Raw genomic sequence first — 14,724 nt, 5'->3', positions numbered from 1 at the left:
GAACTATGATTTCTCACGGAACACCCCAACAAAAGTAATTATCAAGACATAAATCTTTACAGATAGGGAATTCGTGTCATTTCAATTATTTTAAGCTAAGTTGGAAGGATAGAAATGAACAGGCTTCTTTATTATTTAACAGGGGATTCTGAAAGGATTTAAATCTCAAAACCAAAAAAAAGAGTCCAGCTTACATGCACGTATTTTGCTCTTTCTGTTGTGAGTTCATCAGTTAAATTTGAGACCCTGCATAAGGAATGATGATAGTGTTATAATCTACTGTCCTCAATTCATCACAACTTGTTCCTTTTTGGTCTGCAAGAAATGAAAATAATCTAAACATGATACATGGGGTAGTTAATTGCAAAGCACCTATTTTGCAGCTCTGAAATCTTAAACATCAATAGTCGCTCTTTTTCAGAGGTTGCTGCTTCATTCTGCCAAAAAGAATCAGAATAGCTAAAGTCAATATGATGATACTGTTATACATATACATACACACACACACACTTTAGTATGTGTATGTATATACATATATAAACATATCCTATTTATAATGTAAAATACATTTTTTGCATTTATTTATTATTATTTTTTTTTGGGAACTAGCTGTTGAGCTAGCCATTAGGCAAGCCTAATGGCCAGTTGTCTCCCTCTTGCTCTCTAGTCTTTGTATATCTATATGGGCATCTGCCCATTGTTTGGCATGCTCACTGAGAGCATTTTATTAACAAAAATAATATTTGTTATGTGTGCCCTCTTGTGATTATTGCAAAATTGTATTAGCCCTTGGAGGCTGGACCTTTTGTCCTTGTGACTTGTGCTTGGCTTTAGTGCCTATCGAAATATTTGTACCTTTTGAAGGTTGTTTCATTACAAATAAACAACCCAAATTCATCTGACATATCATATGATTATATAGTTAACAAACTGGTAACAGACTGCATGAGATATTCTCAAAATTAACCAAGAAAGTAGCGCCATTTAGGGATGCAAGTGGAGTTTTGACCAGGTCCAAACTTGATCTGATCCATATTATTGGATCCAGGTGGTAAATGTCACAATCCAGGTTGGATTTAGAACACGTATGGATGGGTCTAGCTGGCTAGTCCTATTTTGTAATGAAAAATGGGAATATTACCACTCTAATCAGTTAAATGCAGATTCATCTGAATAAAAAGTTGAAAGTTTTTAGTGTCCAACTTTTGGTTCAGGCTCTGGTATTGTATTCACATTTTCGTAGTAGTCAGATGACAAATTTGGAATATCATGGATATAATTTAGTTGCAACAATATCTAACCATAAGAATGTTAGATGTTTTACTTACCAGTGCATCACTGCCAAGAGCTGGAACTTGAGAAGACGATTTCCCTGGTTAGAACGCACAATTAGATAACTGAACTGCTACAGAATAAGATAAGACCACACAAGGTTAGTTATGCTCACCATCTGCAAACTCATTTTGCTGCAGTCCGTTAATTAGATTCATGATGAGATCCTGAAAGTCAACCAAAGAATAAATAAGAAAATTTTATAAAGCAGCAGACTTGAGCTTTAAGTACATGACAAAGCTTCATTTAAGAAGGAAATATTAAGATCATCCAGAAGTAGAAGTTTTGCCTGTTGGACAACAGTTTGCTGGAAAAGATTTTGTAGATGTGTCATCAGAACAGAAGGTGAGACTGGCATGTCGCTAATTTCTTTGGGAGCTACAGGCTGAGAAAACAGGAGTTTAAGAACATAAATGATCAGACAACATAAATATAAGGTTGAACTGAGAAAGTTCGGTAGCTCTTAAAATTGGAAAAATAAAAACAATAATGTGCACTGGATTCTTTGGTGAATTAAGATATTCATCCTAATCAATATAACTGTTGACTTGAACTTGTTCAAGCTTATCAATCTAAGGTTAATGAATGGCGACTTCGGTTGGAAACCAAATGGCATCAATGATCCAAGGCATTGTGTTTGAAGGCTGGTGATAATAACACCTATTTTTTTCACTTGTTTGCATCGAAACGGAAGCGATGTAATCGTATCTCACTTCTCAGAATCAATGGTCAACATATCCCCATGGCTGATCAGCAGACTGAAATCACTAACCACTTCAACTAGTTCTATGGCCCATGTCTCACTGATGAGGGGTTCATTCAGGCTCACATTTTCTTCCACATTTTAGCTCATCAGAACACACTGCCGCAAACTCCCTATTCAGTGACTGAAATCAAAGAAGCTGTTTGGCCTTTGTCTAAACTCAAATCTATGGGGCCCAATGGTTTCCCCACCAATCTGTTTAAGTGGTTTTGGGAGGATATGTCGGTAGACATTATGCAGCTTTTTGCGGACTTTCACTGCAACAGGACCCTGCTGCGTGCTTTCAATAAGTCCAAATTAATTCTAATTCCTAAGACAGCAGCTACTTCGGATCTTAATGAATTTCGGCCAATCTCCCTTTTGGGTGCAGTCTATAAAATCGTCGCCAAGGTGTTGGTGAATAGAATAAAGACAGTCATTGACAAGATCATTGATCACCCACAACGTGCTTTCATGGCGCACGAGTTTGTTCATGACATCGGTCAATCAGGTCAGCAAGATTTTATGTTAAAGCTGGATCTCTCGAAGGCCTTTGACTCAATCCAAAGGTCTTACTTATTTGACACCATGAAGGCGATGGGGTTTGACGTCATTTGGTGTTATTCGAACAAGAACCTAGTCTCTAATACGAAAGTTGCTGTGAATTTCAATGGTTGTGTCGGATATGCCAAGATAAACTTAATGTCGCCAACCACACACCCATGTTCATGGTCTCAAGGAAGGCTAGCAGAAACACCTAAGATAGCTTGTTATGTTCTACAAGACCATTTGAAAACTTCATGCTACATCATTTAATCTTGAACACAGTTGTCGTAACAAATCCCCTCCATTAAAAGAAGTGAGGCCAATCATTAATATAAGTCATGGCCAAAACAGTAAGATACTTCCAACTGCAAAAACAGAATGTATATTCAAAAAATAAAATAAACAAATTACTCTCAATACGTAGTAAATGCATGACAAATTTCACACAAAAATCTCCACATATCCAGAACACAGCCAGGACACATGAATATCCTTCATTTCCTGTGTCAAGATGGTATTTCTAAGAGCAGAATTATGAACATAATCCTTTTAATGGTGTTAAGGGGTCAAACCATGGTATACCCCACCTTGACACCTACTATATCCCAAAATAAGTTATGTAGTTGTATTGAATATAACAGATTATTACATGCAAAACTGCTTGGAAACTCATGCTGCAACTGTTGAAGCTTGTGTAAACTTGGCAGAATGACGGAATGGTTCAACTCTAATTAAATGATGCCAGCACCCAAAATATATAAAACTGAACTTACTCTCTGACAATTTTTCTTCCCTTTTTCATTATACTGATTCTTCAGTCATATGATGCTTATGTTATATATTTTGATCAAAGTGTTGTTCATAAGACGTCACCTACAGGACATGATCTTTTTAATTGTGTAAGGAGTCAATGCGTGGTAATTGGCCACCTGGACGCCTATGATATTTCAAAATAAATTAGTACCTATTAACTAAATATGGGGGAGAGAGAAAGAGAGAGACATTTTGATTCAACGTATGTTAGTCATATATTAATATGTGAGGTTTGTTAAGTTGTACATATATATATTATATGTATGTATTAACATATATGTATATCTCTTGTATTATACACACACATATATGTATATATATATATATGTTTCATTTTTTATAGTTGTAATAGGAAATACCTATCAGGGGTATTTTGGTCATTTCACAGTCCTGTAATAGGCTGTGCCCATTAGGGGGCACAACATTCTTTTATATTTCTTTCTTTTTTATTTTTTATTTTTTATTTAATATATTGTTGAGGGAATTTTTGGAAATGCCCATGGAGTCGTTGGGATCTCCCCAACGACTCTATTTCTAGCCGTTGGGGTGATCCCAACGGCTCTATGAGCCTTGTATTGTGTATATATAAGGGGGTGATCCCCCTCTTGTTTGTTCACGATTTATCAAGCATTTCAACTCCAATACATATATATTTTTACATGTGTTCTTGGCCCCTAAGAGGCCCTTGTGCATGTGTGTGTATTGACCCATAAGCAGTCTTTGTTTGGTTGTGTTCTTGTAAGCCCATAAGAGGTACCTATTTGTATCTTTTGGATTTCATTACAAGGTTGATCTTATTTTATATTTGATCGCATTTATGCTAAATATTTCAAAATCCTCAACCTCTCAATTCTTGAACTATAACTTTTACCATGCTTCCTGCATGGTTACTACCAAAATAACCTCTTTAACTTCGTAGCTTTGGAAAGGTCAAATTCATTCCATTTTCAGAGAACAACTTATTAGCACCTTTGCGTCACCCTGCTTGTGCCCCAGCTTTGAAGAAGAAACAATAGAGGAGTTAAGGAGATGGAACCCATTATCAATCCAGATGAAAATTGACATGCATTGAACAGAATGCAATCAAATAAATGTTTGCACTGAGACCAGGTTGTAGATTTAAACACAGGTGAGGTGGGTAGGGAAGGAAAGGTAATACATTCTATATGCGTATATAACAGAAAAAGGTCTGGGCAGTTAGTCATTTTCATTTTAAGAGTTGGTATTTTGAAAATACCACTAAACTTTGTAATAGTCATTTATTCTTGCTTAAAATTCATTGTCAACATTGTCCCTCAAAAGCATCATTACACCCCTCACTTCTCCTTTCCCATGGGTAGCAACCGTGTGTGTGTGTGTGTAGTCTTCATACTCCTATCTGCATTCATATTGTGCACATCCCCTTCTATCTCTGTGTGTGCCTGCACACACACATTTGAGCAGATGGATTTACCAATTTTCACAGCTCATAGACAATTAACAAGCTTGACAATTCCTTAGTACACCGATCAGTTTTTTGTTTTGCTGGATAGTCAAAGGGAAAAAGAACCCATCATGGACCGCACAATGGCTGTCCTATGGTTGGTACTTGGTAGAACCCTTGAGGTCCCCCTGCCACCCAGTTTCGACCTTGTCGCAAGAGACACCACCTGTGGGTTTCAAACTTGTGACGTTCTGTCAACTTGGTGATATTCACAAGTCGCCCCTAGTAGATGATGTTCGAACAACTTGTGACATTTCAAACTTGTGACGTTCTGTCAACTTGGTGATATTCACAAGTCGCCCTTGTGGGCTTTTCTTTTTTGTAATTATACAACATGTGCAATTGTGTGTGTGTATATATATATATATATATATATATATATATATATATATATATATATATATATATATATATATATAGAGAGAGAGAGAGAGAGAGAGAGAGAGAGAGAGAGAGAGAGAGGATGGTCCACCCCTTGTCCTCCCCCTCAAAATTTGTATGCTAGATATGTTTTTTGGCGAATCTGACCGTATAGATGTGATCTCCATGGTTGAAAACATATGATTAGACTCTTGGATCAAGTTTTTTTTATGTGTAGGTAAGATTTTATAACATAAAAAATTTCAGAAATTTCAGAACCATTGATTTTTGGATCTTTGTAAAATCCTATCTACACATCAAAAAAGTTTGATCCAAGAGTCTAATCATATGTAAAATTTCAACCATGGAGATCACATCCATATGGTCAGGTTTGTCAAAAAACATATCTAACATACAGATTTTGAAGAAGAGGACAGGGTGGATCATCCTCCATCTTCATATATAAATATAAAGTTATAGGTATTTTTTGCTTGATATGAACCTGTAGATGTGTTCATCATTGCTCATTTACTACAAAAAATGTGCTGGATAAAATTATTTAAATAATAAACTTGATTTTTCTACTGTAATATTTGGATTGAATTTTGAATTTCTTTGAAAACCTGTCTAAATATGAAGCTCCTATTTAACAAATCTATAGAACTATCACATGGTACGGGGCATAGTCATTTTTATGAAGCTTTCAATAAAACTACATACAAGGAGACAGGATAAGGGAGCCAAAATGAAGTATCCATGTAACATAGCTATAGCTCCATGTCAAAAGGATACAGACATGACCAGATCGCAACTTGAGTTCAAGAAGTGAGTTCAAAAGTTTTCAAAAAATAGGACAGGACACAGTTTTATAATTTTTAATAAAAAAATGTTTTTGATATTCTAGTATATAAAAATATATTTGATTCAAATATTACTAACAAATATTAAAATAATATCCATGTGTCAGAGTGTGTTAGCATGTCATAGTGTGTCCAGCTGGCACCACCCCCCCATGACACACACTCTAAATGGCATGTCAGACATAACTATGGCAGTTTCGTTTAATAAACATTAACTTGCAGCTATAACTTTTTAACCTGTTCATTTTGGTTGTTGACCTATTCATTGGTATATAATGTATGTATGCACATGCATATGTAAATACATATACATGTATGTATGTAAGGATGTACATGCATGCATATAAATATCTGTATGAAAGAGCTTTCAGTCAGATGTCGTCCCAAGGTTTGAAAGATTATATTATGCCCGGATGAGCCCTAACTATAGAATAATTGTCCTAAAAAAAGAGGCAAACTAGGATCAACATATCTTCATGAGAAAGAAGAATTGTGCTCCCTAACTAGAAAAAGTATCAATTCAAATTCATGCAATATAGGAGGATAATCAACATTCATTGAAATAAAGGACTAAAGAAGCTCTAAAAGCTTATCTGTGTAGAACCAAGAGAGAACAAAAAGGGATGGAACGTGTTAACTTGCAAGCAATCAGATACAATTAACAAGGATGACTTAATGAGAGAATTCCATAAAAGCCCAAATGGACATGATCTTTATATTCTGAAGATTATTTCAAACGTTATAGTTTATTGTAAATGTATAACCTCCAGCATTACATAAAATTGCAACGAATTTTCATGTTTTGGCAGCATGAAAAGCAGTTCTAAGGCATTCAGTGGCCAACTGCACAGTATTTTCAACTTCAACCATTATAGCACAAACTATGGTATTACAATGTCTATGATTTTTCAACGGAATGACTAAAATTCTCATGATTCATAATAATGCACCTTTCCAGAAAAAGAAAATAGTATAACAGAGGCAGCGTGTAAGCTATATAGAGAACCAGAACAGAAAAGCAAATATTTAACTCGTTAAGATATATGCATTGTATTATATACCTAAGTATACTAGGGTATACTTATAGGTATTTTGCTTTGTATTTCTTTTGTATTTTCTTTCTCATTGTAATTCCAAGTATAGTAAAGTATACTTATTGTGATTTAGAATTTAGTTAAAGGATAGTTTAGGATAAGTATACATATTGTATACTTTTATGGTAGAATAGGGATTTTATTTTTATTATTATGTTATTATTTAAGATGACTAAATTTTGTAATTTTATTTATTTATTTACTTTTCTTTTTGGTCAAATGAGATTGACCAACTAGCCGTTCGGGTTTGTAACTTGACTCAAACTAGCCATTAGGATTTGCTTTAATAGCTAGTTTGAATAGCCAAACTAGCTGTTGGGATTTGCTCTAACAGCTAGTTTGACCGTTATGTTTTCCTCTATATATTTCTCATCCTTTTGTTGTATAGGTGAGAGATGATGGATGTACATATGGGGTGTGTTTGTGTGTTTTTGAATTGAGGTCATTTGTAATTTTTTGTTTATTTGTTATTAAAATATTTATTTTATTTCTTGGTGTTCTTGTGGGTGTATAAATATGTTGCTTCTTATCTTTGGTTAAATGAATTATGTTATGCTTTAGATCCTTTTTGTGTGTCTTGCAGTTGTGTCTTGGGATCCATGCCACTTGGTGACGTAACTTTCAATTAAAAAATCAGTAGAAGTGTTAGAACAAATTATTCATTTTGTAGTCCTATAAAAGAATTCCATAAAAAAGATTCATTGAATGAAAAGTGGAAGGTAGTACACACCACTGGTTTGGCATCGACCTGCCAATCACCAACACTAGCAGATTTTCTTAGTTGAGATTCCTGAGGATCAAAACACTAGAATGTGAAACATAAAGCCAGTCTAGTTCAGCAAAAAAGAAAAGTTTCCCTTGTAACTGCTAAAAGTGACTGCTGACCTGAGATGATCTTCGTGATACTGTACATAATGGAATATCCTACAGTGCAAGCGCCTATTCAATAATGATGCTTTAATTGAAAAGAAAAAATATCAAAAGATGAGAGCAATACCTTTACAACATCTACACTTTCAGATGTCACTGAAAACCGACCTTTTATTTGCACCACATTTGCCTTTGATTTTTCCTCCAATGGATCTCTATATCCTATATAAGAACAAAAGTAAAACATAAATAACCAATATAAAGATTAAGGAGTGTAAAAGCTTCAACAATCTCCATGACTCATCAAATTGTTAGCGAAGATACATGAAACTGGATGTTAGAAATCCAGAATCAGTGGAACCATTTGACCTCCTGATGTTCTAATGGGAGCTGATAAGCTATTCATGGAAGCTCGCTTTGGGAGCATCAGAGGACCACTAAGACTGGATTCTTTACGAGCATCACGCTTAGATACTTTCTCTGGTGTTGACTGACTGCTGACTACAACCCTGTCATCAGAAACACAATTTTAAGTTCACATGATTCAACTTTGCCAAGCATTTCAAATCACAGAATACAATATCTAAGGTATAAAAGATGCTTCATAAATGTTCTTAGCCTTTAGCATAGCCCCCCAATCCTCCCTTACTCAAGACTACTGATGCAAGTCATATTAGACATTTGCAACCTTTCTGCTTTATTAACCTTAACCATAAAATTGTTCTTCAAAAAGAAAACTTGAACAATAAAATCCATCAAACTAAATTATTGTCAGCAAAAATCACATATAAAATGTGAGGAACAAGTTGTTGAGAAGTGTCATATGCTTTATCATTTTGTGTGCTACCCCCTTATGTATATATCATTATTTATAAGGGAAATCTTGTATTTTTTCATGGTTCTTTATAAAGTCAACTATTTTTGTCCTGTAGTGCCTTAGAGGGGTTTTCCCCCCTTTTATTATTGTAACCATTAATTTTGTGAAGTAATGAAGTTTCCTCTCTATGCTCTCTCACCCTATTTCCTCTCTTGTTTTGCTTCAATATAGTAGCAGACTTATATCTAAATCAAAGGGAGGATTAAAGATCGAGACCAGGAGGACACTCCATTCTCATCAAAATAGAGCCCTGCATTGAAATTCACACATGCTGACATCAGCAACATTAGTACATTCTGTCAGCTTCGGTCCAATTGAGATAGGCCTTTGATAGAGCTTGAATTTAGGAGTCCAGCAAATCAAGGATCATTGAGATCAGAGTTGTAATTCCCATGGATGGTTAATAGACTCAGGAGCATCTTGCCACATGCCAACCCATGATTCTATTTTAACCAATTGTCATCCCTGCGGTGGTGTATTTCGCACTGTTGATGGGTCTTCTATGACAATTTTTAAAGTTGGACACTCTTCTAATTCCTTTTCTAAAAACAAACTTAATGTCTCTCAAGTCTATCATGTTCTAGCTTTGGCCATAAATCTTATTTTTGTTGGCAAATAACCAAATTTAATTGTAATGTTATCTTTTCCTTGTTTGACTATATTGTGCAGGATCAACTATCAGGGAGGAGGATTGAATTTGGCCATCGGAAGGGTGACCTATACTATCTAGATTGGTTGAACATGAGCAATCAAGGGAGATGTAAAGTCGGTTTTGGAGCAGCTAGTATAGATGAGTCTTTTTTGTGGCACCAAAGACTGGGTGGTGTCTCCATCTCTAGGTTGCAATACTTAGTTGCTTTGAGATGTTTAGGAGGTTTGAAGTTTGTTATTTCTGATCATGTTTAGGATTATGAAAGTTGCAGGTTAGCAAAGGGTTATGCCTTGTCATTTGGTCTAAGAGAGAGAGAGAGGCAAATACTTGATCTTATATACTCGGATGTATGGAGACCATCTATTGTCTTGTTTAAGGGTAGCTCATCATATTTTGTTATTTTTATAGATAATTGTACCTGTAACGATCCTAACTCATACCCCTTGAAAATGCGATTTTTTTTTAAACAAGTGTGAAAATCTTCCCAGAGACCTGGGGTCCTTACAGTTTCAATTTCAACTCAATAACCACACACCACAAACGAACTTACATTTATCATCCATAATCAAACAAACCAAACTCTTTATTTGTACAACAACTACGCCTTCATCCCAAAACAATTGGGGTCAGCGATATGAACCAAAAAAGAAAATCATTTTGGGTCTTCCACATGAATCCTTCTCCTTCAATCATTTATATCCAATGCCATGTCCTCGGTGAGGTTCAAAGCATTCATATCCTTTCCTATCATCTCCATCCAAGTCTTCTTAGGCCTACCCTGACCTCTTTTAACTAATATATTTTCTCATTTCTCCATCATTCTAACTGGAGCATCATTAAGCCTTCGCCGAATATGTCCAAACCACCGTAAACGATTCTCTCTCATCTTATTTTCAATGGGTGCAACGCCTACCTTCTTACGTATCTCCTCGTTCTGAATCTTATCTTTTATTGTATTTTCACACATCCATCTAAGCATACGCATCTCAACTACACTCATTTTTTGAAATATAATGTCTCTTGGCAGCCCAACATTCCATACCATATAGTAAAGTGGGCCTAATAGTCGCCCTATAAAACTTTCCCTTCAACCGCAATGGCATTCTACGATCGCACAACACTCCAGTTGTACTTTTTCATTTCATCCACCCAACTTTTATCCTATGATTTACATCTCTATCAATTTCTCCATACTTTTGAATGATAGATCCCAAATATTTGAAACAATCATCCACCGGTATTTCTTGCTCACCAAGCTTCACTACACTCCCATCACTACTTTGTTGCTTACTAAACGGATATTCCATATATTTTGTCTTACTCTTACTCAACTTAAAACCTCTTGCTTCCAATGTTTGTCTCCATAATTCTAACTTAGCATTAACCCCAGCTCTAGACTCATCAATCAAAACAATATCATCAGCAAACAACATATACCACGGTACATTTTCTTGAATTGATCTCGTAAGCTCATCCATCATTATAGCAAATAGGAAAGAGCTTAAAGTAGATCCTTGATGTAACCCAACCGTTATAGGAAAAACTCTTTATTTATAACGCCCCAAAATTTCAAACTTGCGAACCTTTCAGAAAACAGGAAAGAGAGTAGAAAAAATCTCTTTCCTTTCAGAGTTTGTTTATAAAATCAGCAGAAGACTATTCTTTTGTCAAATTCAGAAAGGCAAGCTGACAACTTTGGGCCCGTTAGCTAAAAGAACCAAAACTCACAATCCATGTTACTTGCAAAACACTTGGAAAAGCCACTTTCATTAAAAGAAGTTCCCAAATAGTACAAAATTCGGATATCCCAAGGAAAATTCGTTACAAAACCCAAAAACATTCAGGACGCAAGCTAAGAGCATGAAAAGGGAATCTTGAAGCCATCTTGCAATCGCGTCATCGCCCGTGGTGTACCTAATCATCACTTGTACCCATAGAATGGGTTAGTTTCACGAAAAACTAGTAGGTGCACAAGAGAGACTACAGAAAATTGAATTAAGTACATTTAATTCAGTATGCTAAGCAGTTCAAAGCAGATATACAGTTAAACAGGTAAGCAGTTCAAAACAAGTAAGCAGTTCAAAGCTCGATTAAACAAAACGTATGTGATTAAACTTTTGTCTTCGCAAGAGTTTATACAGAGCCATAAAAAGGGTTTAACAGAAGAGTATAAGAAATGTTATCTTCTACTTGATTCGATACGGATGAAGCAAGGTTTTAAAACCCATGACTCGAAACTCGACTCGTTCTTTATTGACTCGTGACTCGGCGGGTCAACTCGGTGACTCGGACCGGGTTTTGTTAACTTTTGATTTTAAAACAAAGACAATATATAAATTGTCATTTAAACATATAAAGGTTTGTAGAATGACTTAATTACTAGTTTAATTGATTAATAAGTAAAATAACATCAAGTAAAACTGCTCTTAATTCAAATCTCACATTTACTAAAGAAACTACACAAGCAGGAGCAAGTCTTTCAAGACAATATATAAAGAATGACTTAATTACTAGCTTCAAGAACTTTAATAGCCATGCTCGATCATGGTTTACATCCTGAATATATGGACATAGCTGTTGTGTTGCAGGGCCTCAGAAAATCCTTGCAAAATTTTGGGAACATTGAACTTTATCTTGATATTTGTAAGTGTGTTTCTGATGTAGAGTTGATTGGACCATGCCTTATATATCTGCACATAAATGCATATAAGCTTTGGATAATGAGAATGCTGTGATGTATATATATTATAATGATAAATGTGGGCATTTTATGCTGTTGGTTTTGAACAGGCTGGCTGCCAACTATTGTGTAGGTCTCAAAGATGGTTGCATGCGGGATCAGTTATGTTAGCTGGATTAGTGGATTCACTCTATGTTCATTGAGGGGTACTGGGTTTGATTCCTTACCTGGAGCTACCAAAAGGAATGAATGATGGACATGTGAAATTTGATTGACTTTTACTAATTTTGTGATTTTATATTAAGTTGGTAAGCCTATTGTTATTATGATATTTGTTCTTTGAAAAATGAACACTTACATATGAAAAAAATGCCCATAGCCTTTGAAAAATGAAAAAAGAAAAAAGTGCCCAAAACTCGCCCGAGTCAACCCGAGTCAGGCCGAGTCAAGGCCGAGTTTTCGCAGAACGAGTTTAGCTTGCCGAGTTGACTCGTTGGAGGGTCGAGCCGAGCCGAGTCAGCTGAGTCACCGAGTTGACTCGGCGAGTTTTAAAACCATGGGATGAAGAGACAGAGCAACATTGCTCTAGCTTGTTTTCGTTCCTTGAACGGGGTCTCTATATTTAATCATTATCAGATCATCGTTTGTCACTCTCACTACTTCTAACAAACTCTTTGTCCAGAACAACCTTAATTTATTCTCATCTCTCAAGGCCTTACGCGGCCAACTGTCACCTGTTATGACTCACTTAAGGCATCATACTTTCTCATAAAAGCCTACCCTTCCATAGAAAATTCAAAACATGATTATGATCTAAAATCAATAAAGATCTGATTCTCACATCTGAATCCTGCATGAAATCATGCTAAAACAGAAAGCCAAATCTATAGATTCATAACTGGCTATTTCAATCAATCTCAGAAGATCATCACAGTTCACCATAACTTTTTATGGTAATAAAAAATCACAAGTTCCACATCGGATCGCTTGGTCTGGGAAATGTACGACCTCACAAGGAACTATCGGCCTAGATGATATATCTGGTCTTGGACAATACACTTCCTCACAGGAGTTCACCGTATTTGCGGCAAGCCCCTCTTGGACAGTATACATCCTCACAGAGAATCTACCACTCTAGCTAATTACCAGATCTTGATCATACATACCCTCACAGAAAATCTTTTAAGAACCCGGTACTCAATAAATGCCATATCAATAAAAATTATTGTGATATACACATCAACACAAATGATCGCTCTCAGGGTCGATAGCCACTACTATAATTAACAATATCAACATCGGATCACCTGGTCTGGAAAATGTACAACTTCACAGGGAATTTTCGCCCTAGATGGTATACTTGGTCTTGAACAATACACTTTCTCACAGGAGTTCACCGTCTTTGCGGCTACCCGCTCTTGGACAGTGTACATCCTCACAGAGATTTTACCGCTCTAGTCGGGTCACCTGATCTTGATCATACACACCCTCGCAGATAATCCTTTGGAGATCAGGTCTTCAACAGATACCATACTCAGTGATACATGCATCAATACAATCGACTACTCTGAACAATTGACCGCTCTTGGAGTCAGTAGCCACCAATATGGGCACAAGCATGTATACCAGCAATATGCATTGTATCATTTCACATGGTAAAACAAATCATATAGGATTCGAGTTATATGTGTAAATATTTAGATCATTGCATCAGCGTATGCATTCACAATTCTTATCTCAAATCACATCGCATTCGACCTTTCTAGCGTGTAACTCACGCACATATCTTCAAGACATTTTAATCAAATATTCATGATAATTATCAATCATGTTATACAAGTGTGATATATTCACAAGTGTGATATATTCACACAAACAATCATAATGCAATCTTCTGCAATACAACTATATAGGCGTGCCGTGTCATTTACTTGCATAAGCATCATAATCATAAGAATCCCGGAGACACTAAAGTTATACGTAATTTCATCGATAAGCTTTTATTTGACAAAAATATGTATCCAAAACACACGAAAGTCTTATGACCCATCAACCAGTGTGAACAGACTTTATGTCTCGATATTACTAGCTTGTGGGTATGCACCGACAAATCGTAGAAACAACTGAGACTAGTTCGAGCGTCTATTATTATATGTATTTTCAATAACCCGAATAGCCAGTTGAGTCCGCTCCTAAGGGGACGGCTTTAGCCGAGAGAGGATTCCCCAAAGGCAGGTACTTGGCAACGGATGCATTTAACTTCTGCAGAAGTCCATAGGATCTACCACTTAGGATAATGTCTGGTAGTCCCTTCCCTTAACTCTAATGACTGGGGAGGCCAGATCTTTGCCCGTGAGGTGGTTGTTAACAACCTGTCTATTGGAGTGTGTATCTCTGTCCTCTCCCTTGACAAAC

General features: G+C 36.0%; 1 protein-coding gene across 2 annotated transcripts in view; it reads right to left on the bottom strand.

Annotated features, from left to right (window-relative positions):
- The window catches only part of LOC149842626 (uncharacterized), an 89,706-nt gene that overhangs the window by 868 nt on the left and 74,114 nt on the right, over positions 1-14,724 (bottom strand). The window contains exons 13-21 of one of the 2 annotated variants that reach the window (XR_016430797.1): positions 8,470-8,609; positions 8,228-8,322; positions 8,116-8,154; positions 7,961-8,020; positions 1,622-1,717; positions 1,448-1,499; positions 1,329-1,372; positions 373-437; positions 195-246 (exon numbers count right to left, since the gene is read on the bottom strand). Coding sequence is in view for 1 of the 2 variants with exons in the window: in XM_089999331.1 (XP_089855457.1) it covers positions 195-246; positions 373-437; positions 1,329-1,372; positions 1,448-1,499; positions 1,622-1,717; positions 7,961-8,035; positions 8,116-8,154; positions 8,228-8,322; positions 8,470-8,609 (658 nt within the window). In the remaining variant the exon portion in view is untranslated. Of the gene's footprint in view, positions 1-194; positions 247-372; positions 438-1,328; positions 1,373-1,447; positions 1,500-1,621; positions 1,718-7,960; positions 8,036-8,115; positions 8,155-8,227; positions 8,323-8,469; positions 8,610-14,724 lie in introns of both variants that reach the window. The other variant, XM_089999331.1, reaches the window with a different exon arrangement.

This window comes from Nuphar pumila, chromosome 3, assembly GCF_984573655.1.
Source record: "Nuphar pumila chromosome 3, dmNupPumi1.hap1.1, whole genome shotgun sequence".
Classification (NCBI taxonomy): domain Eukaryota; kingdom Viridiplantae; phylum Streptophyta; class Magnoliopsida; order Nymphaeales; family Nymphaeaceae; genus Nuphar; species Nuphar pumila.
This window is presented reverse-complemented; position numbering and strand designations above follow the sequence as displayed.